Source organism: Haliotis asinina, chromosome 15 (genome assembly GCF_037392515.1).
Source record: "Haliotis asinina isolate JCU_RB_2024 chromosome 15, JCU_Hal_asi_v2, whole genome shotgun sequence".
Classification (NCBI taxonomy): domain Eukaryota; kingdom Metazoa; phylum Mollusca; class Gastropoda; order Lepetellida; family Haliotidae; genus Haliotis; species Haliotis asinina.
In genome coordinates this window covers 38,260,938-38,280,329 of record NC_090294.1, presented here as the reverse complement: position 1 = coordinate 38,280,329, position 19,392 = coordinate 38,260,938, and the positions used below count along the sequence as shown (strand labels likewise).

The following is a 19,392-nucleotide window of genomic DNA, read 5'->3' as shown; positions in this document are numbered from 1 at the left end:
CTTTACGTCAATGTTGACAACTTGCCGGATAGGACAGATGCTGGTTTTGACAGCTTTCACTGTATATCATTCCCAGTGAACAAATATTTGACATTTTGGAAGACAATCGATTATTGAAGGCAAATGAACAAATCTGAAGTGCTTTTCCTTGATGCCACTGGTCAGTATTTTGTGTGGTATGTTTGTCTTCTACTGTAAATTAAAACAGTTCATGGCTGAATTGTACTGTGTTATAATTATAGATTTAAGTCATTGTATGGCACCTACTTTGATAATCATAGTGAAAGTTGGCTCTTGCCAAGTCATACTCACATAAGTATGTTATGATTTGCTTTTTGTAAGGGAATGTTTCTTTCAGATGTGAGAGTTCTCAACCCTTGGATTTACCAATCTCAGACCCATCATACGTGCATATACTTCCACTTTCACTGTGCTAGATCTGTTAGTTGGTATGAATTTTATTCTGGTGAGAATATGCCAAGGATTGAGGTAGGAGTGCTCAGGGTTTGCAGAGAAGGATTTTGTTCATATTTGATCTTTGTTGTCATTGGTATTTTATTTAGTTATACTGCACTGGGTCTTTTGTGTTGTCTAAATGCACAAATAAATTTTCGTTATAAAATCAAAGGAAGCAAAATATAATTTCCGAGCTGATATTTGCATTTGTTTGTGTGCTCCATGAAGTATATAGAAGTCTTTATGTATGCATATCTAATAAACAACAGGCTGCATATGACGCTCTCAGTTAAATAGTACATGACAATCTGTACAGATGTACATGTGCGCAGTTGAAATAGATACATTGGATATTACGCAATTTGCATGCATTTTTTTTTAAGTGTTACATGCTTTTACAAAGAAAGCTCAAAATAAGTTAAGTTGACATGTTTTGTTGTTTGTGAAGATTTACAGTTCAGTATAACCTAATCTCTTTTACCTAGCCTGTAGTCACAAATACATATCTTTCAGTGTGTGCATAATTTATTTTGTGTGTTTCACAGAACTTAATGAAGACAAAATTATCTGAATAATGTTCTTGATTCTTATTTATTGTAATTCAGGGACGCTGAAAAAGTTAAAATACTTTTGTAAAAATTCCAATCAAGTAACAAGTTCTCACTGAGTTTGCTTCCAGCTGGGTTATGGTATCGTTTGCAATTTCATCACTCTAACAATTTATGTGTTGATCAGGATACACAAAGCAACATCTGTATTAATAATAATATGTTAAGTGTCTGGGACCCTCATTTTGTAGTTCACGAACACTGAAAATTATACACATGCGGAACGTCTAATACAGAACTCATGGTAAATCCCTGTTTTAGGATAGGTTTGGAGTTGTTTGAAAAAGAAAAAGATTTGGGGTTGGGTGGGTTTGGGTCAGCAATAGAATTAGAAGCGCATGTCGGGCATTGAGAAACACAGAAAATATAAATGATGCTTTAAGTAGAATACATTTTCTAAGCAGATTGTCTTAGTTTCTTCCAGTCGGTTTCCAATGAGCTGGTGATTGGCTTTCTGCATAGGATTATGTTATTTGAGTAGCTCATGGGAGGAATTAGGACAATTACAACTGATAGGAAACCTCCAGATATTGTTCGTAAGATGTGAGATCTTATCTTTACATAATCAAAGGATAATTTAGTGCAAGGGCTATGGCCACTTGACTATCAATCTCGAACTTACCCAAATGTGAAATCTTCGAATGGTAATGATACAGAAAATGTATTGTTTTGTTGGGGTTTTTATTTTCATTTGGAAATCACATGACACAATTTGAGTTGTAAACTGATGCCACAATCGGATGTCACAAATGTATTTTCCCCTGAAATATTAATGTTTAGATGCATATATCTTTTTCGGTTTATGTTAGTTTTTATGTTATTCATGTTTCCATCTACAAATCTGCTGACTTTAAATGTCAGTTGTTGAAGAAAAGTAAGTTTGAGTGCTTTTTTCATCCTGTATCTCTAAGTGTGAACTTTCTGTTGTAGTTTTTAAGAAACCCCACAATTTCATTCAGTAGGAAAAGGCAAGGAACAAAAACTTACACCATATCCTTTATACACGTCTGACAATGAGTTGACTATTTTTGACAAGATTTTTAATGTTATTTCTTTTTCAACTACTGACTCAAGCTGTTGCTGAAAGTCAGCCTGTTTGCGATATGTCGAGTTTGGAGTCAGAAACCATATCCCCTATCAGTTATCGGAGAACTTGTAGTGAATGATTATCGATTGTGATCGAAATATATATATGTATACATGAAGGTCCCGTGCCTTCAGCAACCCATGCTTGCCATAGAAGGCGACTATGCTTGTCGTAAGAGGCGACTAACGTGATTGGGTGGTCAGGCTCGCTGACTTGGTTGACGCATGTCATCAGTTCCCAGTTGCGCAGATCAATGCTATGTTGTTGATCACTGGATTGTTTGGTCCAGACTGGATTATTTACAGACCACTGCCATATAGCTGGAATATTGATGAGTGTGGTGTAAAACTAAACTGTCTCACTCAGTAAATATATACATTTTTAATGCAGTCACCTATTTTAAGGGTTTTATCCCCATTTTCTTCTAGTTAATATTTTTGAAAAAATTCTTCCATGCAACGAAATGCATGCATGTAGAACAGACACTGATATTGTAATCGAACCATATGAGTGGTGAATACATAATACAATTTATATTAAGCTATTGAGTTTCATGTATGTGAATGTTCATCAGATTTAATGGTTAGTTTACTTCATTCAAGTGTGTTTTACTAAAACAACAAAATGCCAGTTAATGGAAAATGTTTTTCTCAATTAATGATCATTTTTAATCCGTCTTTCGATCCATTTTCGATTTATGTTGATCATCAGAACACCACCAGCAGTTTGATTAACGGCTTTTCCCTTTGTAGTCTAGTGATCAAGCTATTGCAGCATGAATCTATTGTAGTGTTGTGGTCTGTCTTTTGTCTGATTAGTGAAAAAAGCTCATTGGACAAGTTGCAGAGCTACAGATAAGCTGTGTATCTGCATAAATTATGCAAATAATTATGTGAAAACTCTTTTCATGTTAATTTGAGTACAAGCATGCTTGAATCTTTGTAAAACTCAAAAACTTTGATCTTACATGCCTCCTCACTAAAGTTTCAAGTCTTAGCTAGGAGGTTACAGAGGATAGTTGAAACAACTGAAGTATATTGAGAGCTTGTATTTCAACACATGAACTCTGCTACTTGTCATCTTTCTCATTATTTCTCATATTAGTGATCAAATATATGTACCAAACAGGTAAAACCACATTTAGACTCTATTATTTTTTCCAGTTAATTGAAAATACCCAAATGTTTTTGAGTGAGGTGGGTTCAATTTATTTGGTTACTCAAAGGAAAATGAGGATACCCAATTGAGATGAACACTGTGACCTGATTTGGTGAAGTGTCCAAATCTTCTTCACCAGTCTCAGAAATGACAACATCTACGATTTTATCATACTTGCTATGAATTTTATGATCGAACTACGGCAATCCGATTGTGCTAGAAGTCAGGGCTCCAGATAAAGGCTGCATCAGCGTATTTGCGGATAAAAATATGCTCGATCAGTAGGAAAACATTTACAAAACGTAGCAAATACGCACCAGAGCAGTTGCATATGGTCTTACAATCATTTACAGACATGTTTATCTGAAAATTGTTTAATTGTTTATTGACATGTTTACACAAGAGTAGCAATGTTGTGGTCCATATATGAAACAAAACACATGTTTACTGATACGCCATTAAATTCCATTCAATGCTACAACTGTCTTGCCAGTGCTCCGACATTGAAAAAATAAGTGCATACTCTTGGTCTGAGAAATTCTACAGAATTTGAAGAAAATTCATTGAAAATTGGATATGTAGAGAGAGACATGGTTTCGTTGCCAAAAAGAGGTGATAAGGAATGTAATGCTGATAATTTGGAAATTTGCCTATGGGGTATGTGAAATTAAGGCTTCACTGTTTATTAGTGTCATACTGAGAGTCCATTATGATTTTATGTATTTAGTTTACAAATTTTATGTTAGTAATTTTTATGGTCAAACTATTGATGTTGAGCCTCGAACCTACTATTTGCAACCGTTTGGGTTTAGCAGCTCTGCAACGTCTTGCCACTAACTTCACTAAAAGAGTTCCAACATAACCAGTCCAGATGCTCCAAGCATCAGTGAGAAGAGATCAAGGCTATTTCATCCCTTCGACCTGCTATGAACTGATGACACAGTAACGGCTCCATATCTGAATACTAAATCCTGTTAAACTGGCTCCCAATCACTTTATTGCTTTATTATCTTCAGATGTTAGTTAACCTACCAACATTGTCCCTTATATGCACTTGTTTAATGTGCTGTTGCTGTCAGCTCTCCACACACCATATTTATTCTTTATCTTGTTTATTACTCAGGCTTGCATGACGACAGTGTCAGATCCATTTCAAAACAGCGGTGTCAGATCCATTTCAAAACAGCGCTGTTACAGTAAACTGTAGTTATCCGTAAATTGTCTCCTTACAGTCAGCCCTTAACATGTCTTGAGGCAGTCTTTACTAGGTTTGACTGTTCGTATGGACAGTTGTAACCTGAAGAGTGACAGAAATGTTCTCAAGCTTGAATCAAAAGTAGACATCATAAACAAGTGACTCTTCAGTTTAATGTCCCCAAAACTGCCTAAAGCTGTTGAGAGATAACATGTCTTATTCAAAGACTATTTTTACGTAGACCAGATTAAAACTGCCCTGGTTATGAAAATAATATTTAATAGTTATTTTTATCACTGCTCCATGAATTGTTGTTTTGGTTATCAGACTTTGAAAGCCAGAGAGACGCTGAGTATCTTCAGTGCAGCTTGCTCAGATACTCAGTTTCAAATAAATATACAGTTTCAGCATTGTCAGACAATGAATCATGTTCAAGCAGTATGGTGTCATAAGCTCCAGGATAAGTCACTTTTTTAAAAAGAAAAAGAAAAAAAAGAGGTAAATTTAAGAGGCACAGCTTTGGTTTTTTCAATTTTGAGTTTTGTGTTGTCCCAAACAAAATCCAGGTCAGCCATGTTGTACAGCAATTGATTGCAAATATGCAACACTATACGTGACAATATCATATCTATGTCGAGGAAACATGCAGTCACACGCGACTGAACCATTCAGGAAATGTGATTATTATTTTATAGACAGTGATGCTTTTATGTCAACAGCTGCAGAGCTGATGCGAGCCATTGCTCCGGGCCACAGATACGAGACATCCACTGTGATGCTTGCTTATGAGTAGACTGACCTTTATCAGGCCTTATTAGGTCAGATTCTCACATTGTCAGTCCACAACCTATTGTGTCAAGAGGAAGGACTTCCACATACTGTCTAGGTTATTTCATCCGTGTTTACTGTTTCAGCAAAATGGCTGATGTTAGTCTTGTTGCTGATAAGGAACATTATGTCACACTTAAATGGAGGGCTGGGCAATTAATTTCAGATCAATGTTGAGTCTTGACGACTGTTTAAGGGTGGAGTGTATGTTAGTGGTTTGAGTTTTGTTTGCTCTTACCAAGACCTGAGTTTAAACCCAAATTTGATGAAAATTCAAGGTTTGCAGTGATGATATGATAGCAGGACATCTTCTTGCAAGACATTAATGTGTCAGTGTTGGCTCAAGAGAGGGTTTTGGAGTGTTTTGACTCATCAAATTCAGTGAGGTCCACCTCTATTTTACACCTGCCCATCTATTTATCATTGGAGGGGGTCCAGAAACATTATTTTCACCATTTTGGACCCACTCAAAATTTCACCCAAATCTAACACTGATTTCTGTCATTATGCTAAACCATGATATGATATTAATATTTGGTATGTGAGAAAATGGATTGGAATGAAATCCTGGTCATATTAGTTTTGTTGTTATTTTTATAAGTATCTATGGTTACGTGCATCAAACTAGGTCAGTGTGTTTCTGGAAAAGAATGCCACATTTTGAACACTGGCCATCTACCAAATGGTGAAATTTGCAGATCACACACAAATGATTTCACCCCTGAAGATTAGTTGTATTAGATATCTTGATGTTTTTATCTAATATCTAAAACCCTGTGTTTCTTTCATGATATAATTTGAGTCTATAGCTTCAAATTTGAAGCTGTAATTGACATCATGAATTTTCAAGATAGTCATTATTGCAAATAGTTTGTGCCTTAGTGATTAAAACTGTCTGGTGTGTTAATGGCATATTGAAAACATGAGGCTGTTGATCTGACTGGATTAGCTGTCCTTGTGTGACAAAATATTGCCACGAGTTGTACTAGCAGTATGGCTTCCCATGGGAGCACATATATATCTTGATTTAAAGAACTGAAACCTCCTAGCACCTGGTGCAACCTCAGGTTATAACCTTTTTGTATCAGACAAAAATAGGTTGTACCTGCTGCTCAGCATGAAAAGCATATGATATGCTTGAGTTTCGGTGTTGAACATCATTATGACAATAATATTTTGGGAGTGATACGATCATACCTCAACTCACAAACATGTTGGTGCTGTAAATTTTAGCCATCTTGGCAGGCATTGTGAAGGGCCTATGAAGTACGTGTGTAGAGAACCATATGTTTTGATAACATCCTTGGAGTTGGAATTTGTTTTGATAATTTCTTTAGACCGTGGAATGACTGATTGATCACGTAGAATAAAGGATGAATTGATGCATGAAACTGCTGTAAGAGGGACAACCTAACACAGCTAAGTCATAGATGTTGTCGGTACAGTGAGTACTGTGCATCCTTTTGTTTGCAGTGATTTTTTTGTGTGTGTGTGTCCATGATCTTCATTTCTACGTACTGGACACACATTTGCTTGTCACTTAAAATCCTGACTGTGTTATTCATCAGAATTTTAATGACATAGATAGCCAGTCATGTAGTCACAGATTCTATAGCTGTCTTGTCACTTCTCCAACTGTCCAAGCCAGTTCCTTATCTGTTTTTCAAGTGAAGTGAGAACGGCAAGATCTTAGACCAGAAAAATATTAACATGCACTACTTGCAAATTGGTACATGCATGAGGTTGCATTTTGCATATACAAGTTGCACTAAATGCTCAGGCCCAATGGCATAGTTCGTAAACATATATAAAGACTCAGCTAAATGTGGCTGTGTACATCAGAAATGTATTTGTAAGAAAATGGCTTGCATAAAGTAGTCCTGACTAGTTTGTATTCACTGGTTTGATGGTTAGATTATTGCCTGTTGTCTGACTGTTACAGGAAATAGTCCATTGGGTATGAAATTTGTTATCCTTGTTGTAGAAATGTAGAGTGTGCTCTTCACCAAGGAAAGACTTTCCTATAAGGTTATTTCAGATTTCGAGGTTACAACTTACTTCTATCCTGCGACCTAGCTGGGAACTGGAGACAGTCTGGACACCTCATTGAAGCTGTCATCTAAGTGTCCAGTTTGCATAGTCACATGTACAATCAGCCATTACAATAACACCCATTGAGATACAACAGTTGCAGTTTAGGGTATCAGTAAAGCCGCTGTGTAAAAATCTGGGGCTCATATGAAAAAGTTGCCCAGTGTTCACATGTCTCCACATCCTCAGAAATAGCAGATCGACAAAACTGCTGTTGTGCTCAGGTTGATCAGGTGGTAAACTGGCAAAATATGTTGATATTAGCTGGGTTTGTGTGTCTGTTTCTTCTGAGATAAGATCCACATGAATGGATCTTACCTCGAGCCTTGTGTTCTCTCTTGTCAAGGTTAGACGCGGGTTCTCTTTCCAACATGTTGACACGTGCAGCAGTGAGTGAAATAGCCAGTCATTTAGTGATATATATTAAAAAATAACCCTATGAACATTCACTTGCCAGTGACTGTGGAGATTTACTGGCCTGAGTGGATTTTTTCTAGCCACAGACTAACAAACCAGTAGCTAATTGCACACAGATCTGAAGCCCCTACCGCAATATTTCAAGAAACATCAAACCATTACATGCTATTTTTGAATGGCAACATGTATCACATTGTGATGTGTTTTGATACATGATGTAATTGTATCTCAACATTTCTGATACTTCTTCCTAGTGTATTATTCACTGGAATGTTAGCTCAGGTTGTTATTTGCCTACTTCAATGCTGCACAAAAAACTTTGAGTTTTCAAGTCCACCGAGATGAACCTGCTTCTAATCTCGCGCCCATTAAGATCTTCTTTTTTCCAGTTCTCCTACCAGTCCCAAGTGATATTCTATACTTTATAATTTTCTCATGAATTATTGATTTGAATCTTCACCTAATCAATACAGCTCACACACAAGTGTGATCTGCACAATCCGTGCAGTTACAGGTTTTTACCCCACTGCCTGACCAATCTAAGTTGACTGTTGACGTAATTGTACAATTTTGTTCAATATTTTTTCAGTGCTTTACGTGTTCATCAAGCTATTGATCTGGCATGACTTTTTGTTATTGGGAGCTGCAATTTTCAAATGCAGTTACATTGGCTATGTTTTGGTGCTTGCTGGCAGTTCAAAAGATGGCCATTCAGTGCTTGAGATGTGTCCTTTGTTATGTCATTTAAAAATAGCCAGGAATTACATTAAGTTTGTTTTCAAGTTTAATAATTGATTTTGAGTAGTAATTAAATATTTATGCAAAGCACGTGTATAAGAATGAATTCACCTCAACTGCAACTTGCAATGCAGACATTCATGAAATGTATTGTCAGCATCAGCTCAATATACAACAGCACTTTTTTTCGATCATGCACAGGTGGTCGAGTTGTGTATACGGTGCTGTTGGAAGTATTGTGCAGTATTGCAACTCATAGCTGTAAGTTCATTCTTTTGTGCAGTGGGGAAGCTATGTGGTTAAGGTGCTTGCTCATCAAACCAAAGACCTGAGTGTGATTACCCACGTTGGTACAATGTGTGAAATTCATTACTAGTTTCAGCTACCAAAATATTGCTGGAATATTGCAAATGGCAGCGTAAAACTAAACTCACTGGCCCAGGCCGAATTTTTTAATCATGGTTACATGTTCAAAGTTCGATTTGGTGAGTTTACCAAAGTGATAAGAAATGTCTAGAAAATGTAGACATTCAAAAATATACTAACCAGCAGAAGAAATGCAACTTTTTCTATTTTCTTTTACTGATCTGCAGGGATTGCTTATCCTACTGGTTAATGCATTTGCATGTCACAACGAAGACCCAGGTTTGATGTCCACATGGGTACAGTGTGTGAAGCCAATTTCTGGTGTCCGTGATATTGTTGGAATATTTCTACAAGCTGCATAAAACCATACTCACATTCTGATGTTGATGTTTGCTTTTTTTATCAGTATGAGTCTGATACGCATACAATAATGCCTGCATCACTTACTGGCTTAACTTACTATATCCTGATTGTTTGGAAGTAGGAAATATATACACCTGTGTACTTTGTACCCTGCATTCTCATCATTGTCTAATCTGACCAGATCTTCTTCCCTAACTGCTAACCACCAGCATTTACAGAAACAAATTTTCTGTCAAGAAATAATTCCTCATTGGTGGAATTAATTCCCTGTAGGACCCGTGAAGGTCACGGGGTAGAATAGGCCTTCAGCAACCCATGCTTGCCATAAAAGGTGACTATGCTTGTCGTAAGAGGCGACTAACGGGATCGGGTGGTCAGACTAGCTGACTTGGTTGACACATGTCATCGGTTCCCAATTGCGCAGATCGATGCTCATGTTGTTGATCACTGGATTGTCTGGTCCAGACTCGATTATTTACAGACCGTCGCCATATAGCTGGAATATTGCTAAGTGCGACGTAAAACTAAGCTCACTCACTCACTCAATAATTCCCTGTAGGCTGATCCAAGAGCTGTACATTACCCAATTAAATCCTGTATGTTGGTTGTCTTTAGAAATCAGAGGTCTTCTTAACTGTCAGCCATTCACAATAAGTTGTGCAGACAATAGGGTCAGATTGCCTTTGACCTTGTTTAGATGGAAGACAGGAAACCACAATTCCTTCCTGTGCGTTGACTCAACATCAGAATTTTTTTTGATAGCACACTCAAGTAGCTGTTGCACTGTCAGGGATTATTATCTTCAGTTGAACTTTGCTGGATACTTTGTATCTTGTTTTCACTGATTACTTCTGGTTAGGTTTCAGTATTTGAAATTAATATTTTCTGTCTCTTTGCCGAAGTAGCACGAACAGCATCTGTTGATGATGTTGATCATATTGTGATCATGTTCAGCTTGCTTGGACAGAAGTTTAGAAGCCCAGATTCATTGATGATCTTTTTTAATTGTACATCATTGTTCCATAGATACAAGAGTTTTTATCTGAGGAAAATGTAGTGGTTGATCTGTTGATGAATTTTAACATTGTGTAAATTGATCCATGAAGATCGCTGTTAGAATTGGTCTACAGCAACCTATGTTTGTCGTAAGAGGTCACTAATGAGATCGGGTTGTCAGTCACTGACAAGTTTGACATCTCATCGCAACTGATGCTGATGTTGATGTTTATATTATATGGTTGATAATTAACAGACTGACATCCTATAGTTTCAGTATTGCTGTGTTTGATAAACAATTTAATTGTGTAAACTGTTTTCACCTCCTCGTTCCTTGATAGAAGAAATGTGCTAATGTCTCTCGTTTGTTTTCAGGTATTCAGGATGTTGTCGTTCCATATGAGAAAATTTGACTTGGTGATCGGGACACTACTGTCCTGACGCCATTGTTGAATAACCACTAGAGTTGTCTCCCCTGACGAGGTGAGTTGTTTACCAAGTGTTCAGATACTGATCAGCTGCAGGGAATCATGAATTGTCTATTTGAATTCTGCACAACACAAAATCAGGCGATCAGGTTCAGAAACATGACTGATTGAAAGTCATTGTACCCAGAAGTTGTACCTATTGGTCTTCAGCAACTGATACTTGACTAACAGTATTAGGTGGTTTTCCTTACGTGTCATCGTATTGATGTACATCAATGCTCATGCTGTTGATCACTGGATTATCTGGATGGACTCCTGCCATATAGCTGAAGTATTGCGAAGTGCCGTGTTGAACAACAATGCCCTGAAGTTGTTATTGGGCTTGTGAGGTTGAGAAGAGTGACTGCTGTCGTTACAAGTCTCCTTTACCGTGTTGGCTGTAATGAATTTTTGGATTAGATTATTGTCATACAGCTGCATGGAGAAAATGTTAAAAATGACGACTCCCAAACATGTCCAGCGCTTTTCAGTTCATTCAATCATATACAGACAACTGTCATAAAGCTTTATTATCAAGGCTCCTTTTTTTTATCCCCTGCAACACCTTCATTGAGGGGTAATAAAATGTGCTGCATCCTTCTGTGCACATTTATCGTTTCCGAAGCTGAACTTAAAAAAAATGTTCAATATTTCTTCATCAAACATGGCACATAGATAGATCTAGTGGTGTACAGGTGCCTTTTGGTAGTTTGGTCATTCTGAATAAAATATTTTGGGCTTTTCCATGGCAACAAGTTTGACTTTGACAAACATTAGTGGTAGTGCACTTTAGAACTCTAAAACTGTTCCCTGTTTCTTCATTAAACTTGACATAGATTGGACTACTGGTGTACTGGTGCCTTTTTAAAGGTTGGAATTCTGAATGAAATATTTTTAGCATTTCCATGGTAACATATTTGACTTAAAAATTGGTGGTTGTGCTCCTTTCATGAGCAGAACTTTAAGAACCTTTCTTTACTCTCCTTCCACTCGTCTTTATACACGCACCAAAGCATTTGGCACAGTCGTAACTTGTAGGTATATTCATGAACAATGCTTTGCCGTTGTGGGGGATATTGATGACCCTGTCTTGTATATTATTCAGATGTCTATTTGAATCGTACACAATGGCTTTGTCATTATACTTGGCTTATATTCGTAGTTCAGTTCTTTTAGTTTTTTAAGTGCAATGGAAAGTAGTCATGGTAACAGTAATAAAACAGTAATGAGAACATTGGTTAATGTATGGAAAGGTTGACAGTGAGAAACTGGATCCTTTGAATTATTGAATCATACTGTATAGTTGGTCTGACTGTTATTCATAAAAGATGGTTTTATTCGATTAAGTGTTCTGAAATAGGTATTTACTTTTCATTTTTAACCCCTTGAAGGCCATGCAAATGAAATGAAAACATAAAAATGCCCTATAGTAGGAGGGGATATGTACTGGACATAACATGTCACTTGTCAAACTTGGGGCTTGTAAGAAAACAGCAATTTTGTCATGTTTAGAGATTTGACCTTGGAAAAGCTGATTCAAGGTTGTAATAAACTATAACACATCATTATGAAAGTCATAATGGTTATTGCAAGTATCCCTTCAACTAAACGCTAATGGACTAGAACCGGGTTCATGGACAGGCTGAATTCTTCAATAGCTTTTTCAGAGTCATTCCTTGGTGTCAAGATGATGTCTACTCATTATACAAATGCACTGTGCCCAAAATTTTCCCTTGGCATAATGTTTATCGTATTTTCGTGTTCAGATTCCGAACACTAATTAAGGTTGGTTTTCGATATAAATAAGTGATCAGTGATTGTTTGCTAATCATTGATTAATTATTAATGAATTTATGTGATAAACAAAAAATGTCTGGACCAAATCAAAATATTTCATGATTTTGCTTACTGGCGACATGTTTATGTACAAACAGCATGTCTTATGTAGCTGTAGCTTTGGGTGTTGTATGAGTAACTTGAAACTTTATTTCATCAAAATAGCTCTTGAAAGTTGTAGAGACATGATTTTTATATTGAAAATGGTTAGAAATGCTTCCCATTGACGATATTTCTGATAATTACAGCCCTACTGGATGATCTCACAAAACAAATGAAAAACCTTTATACCTGAGGTTGAATTTGCAGGCTTCTGATTAAGTTTGACTAACATGTAGAGAGTGAGTTTAGCTTTACGTTGCAGTCAGCAATATTCCATCTTTATGGCAATGGTCTGTAAATAATAGAGTCTGGACCAGGCAATCAAGTGATAAACATCAATCTACGTAATAGGGATACATTGATGTTTCAACCAAGTCATCGAGCCTGACCATTCAAACACATTAATTGTTAATTGCTTCTTACAACAAGAATGAGTTACTGATGATTAATTCTAACTTAAATCTTCTCAGTTCAACTGTAGATAGTAGTGTCACACTGCCAAACAGTGTACTTGAAAAAATAAACCAGGAATTCAGGAAGACCAATGTGTTGTATTGTTGAAGTCATGGATCATGCACAATTCACTGATATTTTTCCACATTTCACTCATTTTACAACAAATTGCTCAGATTTTACAGTAAATCACACCTTTTTTATAATCAGTCTATACTATTTTAAAGCATAGATCGTAATAAAAAAACAGAAGGGTCAGGAAGTTTATGTTGACTGACAAATCAGTTTTCTTTTATCATGACACTGTAATTGCAGATGCACAGTATTTTCGTTTGCACTACTGCACTACTGGCCAGTAAACATTAATCACATCTATATTTATTTTCTGATCAATTTAATGAATTAAATACTTTATTGTGATACCAATCTGTAACAGTGCAGTGTATGCAATAGCATCTGCCCGCTGCTTGGTAGTTAGCTGGCGGGCTTACAAGTTTATATTATAGCCAGTCCTACGGGCCAGTCCATTTTCCAAGATATTTTACCATGTCTCTGTCAATGGGTGATATTTCGAAAATAATTTACAATTGTGGTAGCTATACGATGTTCGTATGTATATTTCATGATCAATTCAACTGCATCTTCCACAAATCAGCCTACCCTTTTATCTAACACTATACGTGATTGGTCTAAAGAATGCTTTCAGTGACCAAGTCGTTTTTGTTAAATTTGCTGTTGCGCATGTTTACTTTTCACAAGGAGAGTTACAAACCCCAGTGCTAATTGCATGAAGAACATGTAGAGACCATTTTTGCCAAAGATACTGACCATTCTGACTTTGCCTGTTTGTCTCATTCAGTTGGCAGCGACACTAAATGAAACAACAGGGACCACCAAGTTATGCTTTGTATGCTTTTGCATATGTTTAAGTTTACCTCACTACAGGTAATTCTTCGGTTACCTATTTTTACCACAGGGCTGGTTACATGTTCACAGGGCCAGCAACATTTTTCGGTTATCAGCCCGGTGGGTTTCCTGATTTTCTTAGGAGTTTCATACACTGAACAGTATGGATTAGAATTGGTGTTCCAGGCTTGTTGTAAGAAAATCAGGTGGTCAGGGTGCTGACTCCGTAAATGTATTATCATATCCCAGTTGCATAGATCGATGCTCATGATGTCAATCACTGCATTGTTGAGACAATTATTCACAGACTACCATCATATAGTAGTGGGGTTACACGAACACAAAAGTCTAACAAGTGCAAATATACCACCAGGGATTTATCTTGAATGCTGTATTTGATCATTCTTGGGACGCATGCTTATAGTGTTCAGGGGTCCTGGACAACAACATGGGGTTCCCAGACATTTGAAATATTATAATTAGTACTGTTATTATATTGTGTATCCTGATCAACACATAATTATAACAGAAATGAAATTGCAAAGAATACCGTAACGCAGCTAGTAACAAACTCAGTGATAACTTACTGTTACTTGATTGGCAATCTTACAAAAGTCTTTGGACTTTTCCTGCATCCCTGTGTATATACTGATAAATTTCATTGCATCTGCAGTCAGTTTTATTCTTGTAAATCCCTTTACCAAATGTTGTGTTAATATTTGCATCTGGACAGTTCAGAATCAACAGCATAAGCATCAATCTATGGAATTATAGGGCTCGATTTAAGAGATGTTGACCTTCTTGCACCATGTGCAACCAAAGGTAAAAACAAGACACAAGACAAATTCCAGATGCACTCCTTTCATTGCAGTGTGTGATGAAAGAAATATGCTTTTAAATTATTTAGATATTTTATTCAATTGTTTACCCATTCAAAAACAAACTTTTCTCCTGGTGCTAGTTAGATGAAATGTCAATGAAGTCGGCAAGTTTGATCATTCAGTTTGTTGTTACCTTACGACAAGCATGGGTTGTTCATGACCAATTCTTCATAGGTAGCTTAGAAGCAAGATTGTGTATTATATTTGCACAACGCGATTGAGTCGGGTAACATTTACATTCTTAACTGGGCCACATAATCAACAATTTATTAAATATCCATATCGATATTACTTCTCTCTTTTTTTTTTTGTCTTTTTTTGCAGTTGTAACTCGTATATCTGTATAGTGAGATCATGTAAACAGATCTGAAGGTTTTGCTCCCTTAAAAGGAGAATTTAGAAGGCTAAATGCTGATTGGTTGATCAGAATGGTCATGTGATAAAGGGATTGAAACTGAGTATAGAATCTTGCTATTATGAGTGTCTCTAGCTGAAAACTATGTTGAGTTATATTATGAACTGATTGTAAATGCAAATATATTTTGCCATATCTCCTTTTGTTCATCAAAATATGTTTTCTAGAAAATGTATCAGGCAGTTGATAAACAGTGTTTCACTTGATATTCATTGTCATGAGACTGATTTGGTAGACAAATTTGGAATATTTTTTTTCTTTTATTTTCAGATTCAGACAAATATTTTCCCACTCGGTATCAGCCCACCTAGCAGTATTCGCGGTCAGGAGGCATCGTGGGATATACACTTTAATCAAGGTGTCCCTATCCAGCTCATGGAAAAAAGGCGGCCTGTACAGCCGATCAAGAAGCCACGAATAGACACTCCCACCAGTGAGTACTTTCCTATTCCATTCAAAGGTTTCTGACTCTAGTTTGTGATCCTGGGTGGTTCCAGTCCAGGAATTGGGTGATTCTGGTCCAGGGATTGTGGCATTCTGGTCCAAGGATTGGGGTATTCCATCCCAGGGATTGGGGCATTCCAGTTCAATGATTGGGTGATTCTGGTCCAGGGATTGTTGCATTCTGGTCCAGGGATTGGGTGATTATGGTCCAGGGGTTGAGGGGATTCCTATGGCTACAACAATTCCGTTCGATTCATCAAAGTTGAATCTTACACCATGGTTTCAAATTTTGATAACCAGTATCACTACTTCTACTCAATATTCGAATGTGTATTTAAATTGTTTCCACAAAGTGAGAACATAATTTAGACTCCAGCTGGAGTGCTGAAATAAGGTGAAATGTGATTATTATCCAAGGTAAACCAATAATTGTTGTTAGTAGACATTCCAATGGAAATTGTTAGTTGATTAGATTTCACACTAGTACATCAACTCAATAGGACTCCTGGAGTTAAATGAAATTTGATGTTTTTAGTTTTTACTACAACATTTCACTGACCATGCCATATCATTCAGATTATCTTTTCAAAACAAAAAACGCCCCCAAACCCAAACCAGTTTGTAGATGGTTCTGCGAAGGTCAAAGGACCCTTATCCCTCATAATTTTGGGACGATGGGGAAGCCCAGTGGATATTGCATTCACCAGTTTTGTTTCTTGACATGGGTACAGCGTCTCACATAGTGTTCCCTGCGGCGATACCACTGGAACATTGCTTTTAGTGACATGAAACCATACTAACTTCATTTTGATCTCAATTTTGGCGATCACCTGCTCTGATACAACTAAAATACCAAATTGTGCAAGCCCCAACCCACTCACATTTGTGTTGTTATTCCAGTGTCGATCCGTGGACCAATCCCAAACGGGCCGATGCATCCCCGTCCTTTGGTAGCTCTCCTGGACGGCCGGGACTGCTCCATCGAGATGCCCATCCTCAAAGACGTCGCAACAGTCGCCTTTTGTGATGCACAGTCTACTACAGAAATACATGAAAAGGTAGGGAGTGCTGTTTGATCAGTGTTGTAATGTCATTTGAAATGTTCTTACAGTATTTTTTATGTTGGGATTATATTGCAATATGTGTTTGATTCCCCACATGGGCACAATGTATGGTGTTGCTTTCCCTGATATTGTTGGAATATTCCTTAAAGCGATGTAAAACTAAACTCAATTACTCCCTCGTGTTAATGGATCTGTCCAGATTTTCTATCTAACTGTAGGCATGTCGTTAATTTATTTTATTTTAGGATATAGGACCCGTGAAAGTCCGTAGAATAGGCCTTCAGCAACCAATGCTTACCATATAAGACAACTATGCTTGTCGTAAGAGGCGACTATGGGATCGGGTGGTAAGGCTCGCTAACTTGATTGACATGTCATCGGTTCCCACTGGCGCAGACAGATGCTCATGTTGGTAGTCACTTGATTGTCTGGTCCAGACTGGATTATTTACAGACTGCTGCCATATAGCTGGAATATTGCTGAGTGTGGCATAAAACTAAACTCTCTTACTCACTCATATTAGGAAACAATGTATTTAGGATTGCATCAAACATGAAACTAAGCTTGAAAACTCTGTATTCATGGTCTGATTTATGGTTGACATATTGGGGATGGTTTGTTAGTACTTATATTACTATTTGAAAAATACATAATTCCGGTTCATGGATATTTGACATTTGTTGCAGACAAGAAACTTCCTCATATCAGAGTCAAATTGTAGTGCAGTCATTCACATTTATGTATAGATGCTAATCTAAGTTTTTGTTATTGCTGTGTCAAACATAAATATCTCATATGTAAATTTATGATTTCAAAAGAGAGCCCAAACAAATGTTTGCAAAAAAAGCCTGGTTCATGTGGGAAGGGAGGCAACTCTTGCATTGAAAGAAACTCAAAAGTTCCATGGTTTTTGTTTTGTTTATTGCACTGACAATTCTTTCTCCACCTTACTACATTTCATTAAGATGTATAGTTTTGTTATTTTGACTACTTTCCCATTTATTAGTGAAATAAAATATCTTATGGCAAGTAATCCAAAATGTTTGTGCCTATTTCATTTGCAGGCAAATAAGAAAGGTAGTTTTGGTTCTGAATTGGGAATTTTTTAAATAAAATTTCTTATTTTCTGAATGTCTGTGGTATTTTGACACTTCATTCAATGCCAAAAAAGAGGATAACTGAAAGACTCCTTTTTGAGTCAGGGAAATGAAAGTCTCTACAAAGCAATAACACCAGTTATTACTTTAATGCTATTACTTGGCAAATTCTTTTGTCCAATCTTGGAATTTTATGGACATTTGCTGCGGGGCTACAATTATGTAAATTGGCCCTGTCAACAATTCAAATTGCTACTGCATCAGAAGTTCTGGAAACTTCTTTCTCTATAACCATGGAAACCTTTGCATGTGTTTTTAAAAAAAATAATACTGTTTATGGGTAATTGTCGTTCAATGCAGTAGTTGAAAATTTCAAATGGCTGCCATGGTAACACTTGTGTGAAAGGAATGTTTTTGAAGCTAACTGGTTTATTCAGTGAGCTGGTGAGATTTGGGTGAAATTTAAAGGTCTTTTTTTTTTAATGTGAGTAAACGTAATTCCACTATCATTATGTGACACATAAACAGTGTTTCCTCAAAATGTTCTTGCTGTGTGTAATATGTCATTTTCTTAATACACTTATGTGTAAATTTATCTTAAATATGAATGCTTCTGTTGCATGTGTATATATCTCTGATGAATATGGCCAAATAAATTTGTTGGCACTGTAGTATAATTGGGTATTAAGTGTCTGTAATAATTTGCTGGCACTGTAGTATAATTAGGTATTAAGTGTCTGTAATAATTTGCTGGCACTGTAGTATAATTAGGTATTAAGTGTCTGTAATAATTTGCTGGCACTGTAGTATAATTAGGTATTAAGTGTCTGTAATAATTTGCTGGCACTGTAGTATAATTAGGTATTAAGTGTCTGTAATAATTTGCTGGCACTGTAGTATAATTAGGTATTAAGTGTCTGTAATAATTTGCTGGCACTGTAGTATAATTAGGTATTAAGTGTCTGTAATAATTTGCTGGCACTGTAGTATAATTAGGTATTAAGTGTCTGTAATAATTTGCTGGCACTGTAGTATAATTAGGTATTAAGTGTCTGTAATAATTTGCTGGCACTGTAGTATAATTAGGTATTAAGTGTCTGTAATAATTTGCTGGCACTGTAGAATAATTAGGTATTAAGTGTCTGTAATAATTTGCTGGCACTGTAGAATAATTAGGTATTAAGTGTCTGTAATAATTTGCTGGCACTGTAGTATAATTAGGTATTAAGTGTCTGTAATAATTTGCTGGCACTGTAGAATAATTAGGTATTAAGTGTCTGTAATAATTTGCTGGCACTGTAGTATAATTAGGTATTAAGTGTCTGTAATAATTTGCTGGCACTGTAGTATAATTAGGTATTAAGTGTCTGTAATAATTTGCTGGCACTGTAGTATAATTAGGTATTAAGTGTCTGTAATAATTT

General features: G+C 36.5%; 1 protein-coding gene across 2 annotated transcripts in view; it reads left to right on the top strand.

Moving 5' to 3' along the window:
- The window catches only part of LOC137266388 (C-terminal-binding protein-like), a 45,218-nt gene that overhangs the window by 7,373 nt on the left and 18,453 nt on the right, over window positions 1–19,392 (top strand). For both annotated transcript variants that reach the window (XM_067801887.1, XM_067801886.1), the window contains exons 2-4: window positions 10,679–10,786; window positions 15,634–15,796; window positions 16,708–16,865. In XM_067801887.1, coding sequence (XP_067657988.1) covers window positions 15,739–15,796; window positions 16,708–16,865 — 216 coding nt within the window. In that variant the 5' untranslated portion in view covers window positions 10,679–10,786; window positions 15,634–15,738. The remainder of the gene's footprint in view (window positions 1–10,678; window positions 10,787–15,633; window positions 15,797–16,707; window positions 16,866–19,392) is intronic.